The 5,203-nt window shown below is 37.3% G+C and overlaps 1 protein-coding gene across 1 annotated transcript; it reads left to right on the forward strand.

Annotated features, from left to right (window-relative positions):
• The first annotated feature begins 573 nt into the window (after window positions 1-573).
• Window positions 574-4,434, forward strand: LOC146136323 (uncharacterized). The gene is made up of 2 exons (XM_083395797.1): window positions 574-815; window positions 2,804-4,434. Exons 1-2 carry the CDS (start codon window positions 644-646, stop codon window positions 3,397-3,399), a joined length of 768 nt encoding a protein of 255 aa, XP_083251923.1. The 5' UTR covers window positions 574-643; the 3' UTR covers window positions 3,400-4,434.
• Window positions 4,435-5,203: the final 769 nt, after the last annotated feature.

The raw sequence follows: 5,203 nt of genomic DNA on the forward strand, positions 1-5,203 counted from the left end.
AAGTTGTGCGTTAGGTAGTGTGCAATGACAGTTGGCGGCTATCGTCCTATTATAAGATAAATCATAAATAGCTTCTAATGTAATTCTTTTTGTTCTCCAGCGTTTAAACCAGCTATACAAGTCGCCTTTTTTAGGGTTAATGTCACCGAATGGTCGGTAAATAGCAATATTTAAGGGTCTACGAGCATATACAATAGTTTAATTAATTATTCGTCAATCGTCTATATTTCCACTGACGTTTGACCCGTTATCGCAGTGGTACCTACTGGGGTCCGGGCTTAACCCTTTCTTATGCGCGAAAGCGTTTTAAAATAAATGGTTGTTGGTTAGCATTCATTTTGGGTAAAGTATGTTGAAGGGGTCAACACTACATAAGTAATGAACGGTGCTAAGAACCATTGAACAGGAAAATGTTGCAATATTGTTCATATCTTGATTCAACAAAATTTTAAGCGATTGTTTATAAAGAAAAACGAGCAGCAGCGTTATTTATAAGTTTCAACAGACGAAAACAGGCTTTCCGTTATTTGGGGGAAAGATTACTAATGCAGCCATTTATCTTTCCACAGAAAATCAAATTAGCTTTTACAGTCGTAATACCAAATGTCATTGCAATCGAACCCAAAGTGACAAACTCTTAAAAATGCCAGCACGACGCGCAGGACGTGCACGTCGAGCAGGGCGAGCAAGACATCATCACCATCGTACACACCACACCAATAGACATCGCCATCGCACTTTGTTTGCAAGTAGAGCAAGGCGAGTGCATATGCAACAAGGAACCAACGGAATGGTGATTACGCGCTCGGTTGTAGGTTAGTAAGCACCTTAAGTTCTATGTTACCTATTATATCGATTAAAAAATAGACCCTCGTAGAAATTTTCATTTTGGTTTACTATAAAAAAGTTTTTATTTTATATATAAACGGAACTGCGAACCTTTCAAGATTGATTCTACTGATTCACTCGGACATATTTAATCAAACTACTGTTTATAACGTATGAGTTTCAATTCGTGACTGACTGAATGTACATGAACTTTAGTTTGTTTAATAGATTTGTACTCAATTAGAGATATCCCGCAATATCGACAAAAGTTTAATATAGAGATATATGGGCTTCCTAACCCTCGAGCAAATTTTGACTTAATTCTTTGAAAATGTTTACCATTGCGCTGATCAATTTGATAAACTTTGTTTATTGCACCATAGTAATAATATAATTTAAAATACCAAGGATCGAACGTGGCACTTTTTAAAAGACTTGTATTAAAATATTGACAAGCGTTTGCACAAATGTGCTACATCACGTCAAAGTAGAAAATCATATTGATTACACTGGATGAATTACAGTTGTTTCTTAAGTTTAACACCTTTTCCCAACCTAGAGAATACTAATGCGCCTTAAACTTGAAAGGATATGTGCCTGGATTTTGCGTGGTTAAACAAAATGCATTTTTGCAATTATCGAAAAACACGTTACCTCAATTGTGAAACAGAAGAAACGCTTGTCGTCCCAAGGCTGTTTAGGCTTTTTGTGTCGTGATTCGAAAAAAAACTAAGTATCTGTGCGACCATAAAAAATCAAATTAGACCAAAACTCTCATAAAGGTTTGCAAAATATGTGAAAAATCTATTGACGAAACGGCGTGAAACTTGTTCAAATAATATTATGGCATTTGTCTTAGTAACCGTTTAGGTGTAATTGGTAAAAACGAACTTGCTAAGCCGTTTGACACTTGTTTTGTCAAGTTGTTAATACTTTAAAAAGTTAAGAATTTTACGTTTACTTTCATTCAAAACATTTCCTATAAAACCGTATTGTTTCTTTGTCTAGGTCTCTAGGATATAGATTATTCTCTTTTTAATATTTGGAGCAAGCGGTCCGTTCGTCGTGGATCGTGATAAACCTTTTTCCAAAGTATTTACCAGTTTATTCTGACTCGGCGTCGTCCAGGTTAAATTGCTTATTTACCAGTATTAATTCTAGCTGTTACTGGACTAATGTAGTCCTACCTGCGATGGAAACCAATTAAGCGAGGTAAATTTGCAAAACCTACCTGATTATTGCGTGCTTAAACAAAAAGTACAATTCAACATGCTGTGGGCTCATCACTATTGCATATTACGTTGTAACATGTCCGTGTAAATTGGCCTACCTTGTGTAAAAGCCCGTGATTATAAAAAATGTATGCGGTGGCAATCGACCTGTAACCTGGCGATTACAATTCCTTCCGCCCTCGCGAAAAAAACAAAAAAACGTTGTTGTAGAAAAGTTTAATAACTCGCCCTCCCCTTTTCAACCCATGTTGATGACAATTTGAGTTGAACTAACCAAACAACTAACGCGATTGGTATGTTAGAAAATATGCTCCTAAATAATAGAAAGCATTTAGTGTATTACGTCACACACGCATCCTGTTTTCTTCACGTGACACACAACGTTCTACGTATGTATCAATTAACAACATTTATATGTAGAGTATTTTATTTTTAGATTTTATAGTAGCCGTTAAAATGGTACCGATCGGGCACAGGACGTATGCTCATTAATTTCTCATTTGTTGCTGTCATACACAACGACTTCTGGCCTACGATACAAAATAGATTAATATATTAATTGTATAGCTGATTCTTGTATAAACGTGTCATAAACCGTGTCGCACAGGGCATACTATGTGTTATAGGTCTGGCTACATATGCAGATATAACCAAGGAGTAGGCCTGCGCTGATCATCCAATGCTTTGCAAACTCATTAAAAACTAGGGATTATTTAATTCCTGACATTTTGCATGTTTTGCAGGTGGTACTCCGCGTGTGTTCGGAGCAATTGTGATGTTGATGTTTGGTTTCTTCTTGTTGGTACCAGGTGGAGTGTTGACTGCCACCGGTCGGTCAACTTCCATGTTCAAAATCGGCATCGTCTGCTTGTCCATTTCGCTCGCGTTGCTTGTCACGGGGTTTGTAACTTGCTGCCGTTATCGCGCCCAGCAGCAAATGACTGGACAGCCGCCTGCGACTACCATTGTTACTTCCACCACTAACATGCCGCAAAACACTGGTAACCAGGTATTAATCACTGGAAATGGACAACAACAGAATATCGCAATGACTGCACACTTGCAACAACCGTTTACAACAACTCAGAACAACATGCCTACTAACGTTCACGCAACCACGACTATATTCCAAAATCAGGCTCAGCCAAGATTCCAACAAAATCAGCCAAGTCCCAATTTTGCCCCCGGAACCTACCCACAGGAGTACCGACCTTATCCCAACCCTGGACCCATTCCTCAACCGGGGTTTTCACCTCCCTACCCAACGCAGCCGAGCCTACCGCCGGCTTTTCACAATGAACCTGCTCCCCCATCTTACGAAGACGCGACTGTGAAGTAATAGATTGGTCCCTTGTAGGTAATACTTTTACAGGAGTAAACTCGTAAGAGGGCGGACTGATACGCGGTCGATGTGAAACAATTATATAAGATTCTGAATACCAAAGTCAAAATGGCAATTCTTCTGCCAATATCTGCAAAATGTAAATATGATTCAAACTGAAATAGAATATATCGTCTGCAATGTGAGTGTGTGTGTTTTTAATTTATGCGACATGCGTGTAGGTGTTTCGATACACCCTGGTGACCCAGGTCCAACAAAACAGGAATAATACGAACGAAGGCCTCTTCAAAATATGTTTTTATTTATTTAATAAGTATTGTAATATCTCTTTTCAACTACTTTTTTTTTATTACAATTTTAATCTATTCTCGTGATATTTATTTTTATGTTTTTTACATTTTTTGTATTCATTTCCATTGCCCTGAATATGACAGAATATTTACTATACACAATTTCAGTGTTGGCAAATTACCCCGAGGGGGGAGTTTTTCTACAATATGTTTGGTTATTCGCAAACAGTCTTCCCAGGGACGGATCTAGTCATAACTCAGCCAAATTATATTTTTAGACTTTCTTTCTTGTATGTATTACGCGATTTGTTGGTATATTTCCGACACAAAGCGTCCTCTGCGCTGTGGCACTTTCTCAAAAGTTCAACAAACTCAGCCTAATATTTATATATTTTTTGCGCTTCTGTCGAATGTATTTAGTCTTTGAAATATAAACAAAATACCAGCCGTTTTCTAAACTCAGAAAAATACCGATTTACATTTTGTCAACCTAATTTAGTCACCCATGTTGTGTATTTCTTCCGATTTATACGGTGTTTGCAATATGTCCGTTATACCGCCAGTAACACGTCTGTAACTTAAAAGCCTAAAAAGCAAAAAATTATTTGTTTTATAGCGTCGGAGTATGACGTCATATGGTGTACAGTAAATTTGAGATTCTATTTTTAACCTGGCTCGCCACAACATTTTAAGTTTCCCATGAATACTGAAAGTATTCCAAATGCCTGTGACGACTTTTATTTTTGACACAAATTGTTCAAAAAATAAAACGCTTCGCACACAGCTAAAAGTGACTTTTACAAGTAATATAGGGAACTATTTTGAATTTCTATCGTGAGGGACATAAAACACCTTCTAATAGCATATTACCGCTGAAACAGTTAACTCACTAGCAGTCAACTCAACCCACCGCTATTGTGACGTAACAATTGCATTTATTTGTCAAAATAAAATTAGGGGACGCACATCAGGTTGCACTCTTCATCAAGTTGGCCAAAAAGACCAATCACAACAGATGCGTGTAATGTATGAAAAATGATGGCAGACTAAAAAACTGGACATTTTGGTGGCTAATCGTGACGTCGGGATAATGCCCTAAAAATCAGGATGTATGGCAAACCCAAAGTCTATAGAAATCACAAGTTGTGCAACTCAGATTCACGCTCAAATATTTCAATTGCTTCTGTTTACAATCGGCGCTTATAGAAGCGAATTAAAAAATTGACGTATTTAGCATTTTTTTTAAAGGTTTGTAAATTGTGATGACCCATACACAAATATAGGCCTATATGTGTAATGCACACAGTTAACCGACATTTTCTACATAAAGAACGCCTTGTTTTTCTTTGGCCTTTCTGTAGAAGAGAAAAGTGTTTGTAGCAATATTGTAAACAACTGACGAAAAACACTTACCATAATTACAAATTCTTACACAAATACCAAGTTTCCATCTTGCAACTTCAAAATTCAACCTAGTTGGGCGTTACCCCTTTGAGAACCTCTGGCAGTGT

This window comes from Ascidiella aspersa, chromosome 8 (assembly GCF_963924565.1).
Source record: "Ascidiella aspersa chromosome 8, kaAscAspe10.2, whole genome shotgun sequence".
Taxonomy (NCBI): domain Eukaryota; kingdom Metazoa; phylum Chordata; class Ascidiacea; order Phlebobranchia; family Ascidiidae; genus Ascidiella; species Ascidiella aspersa.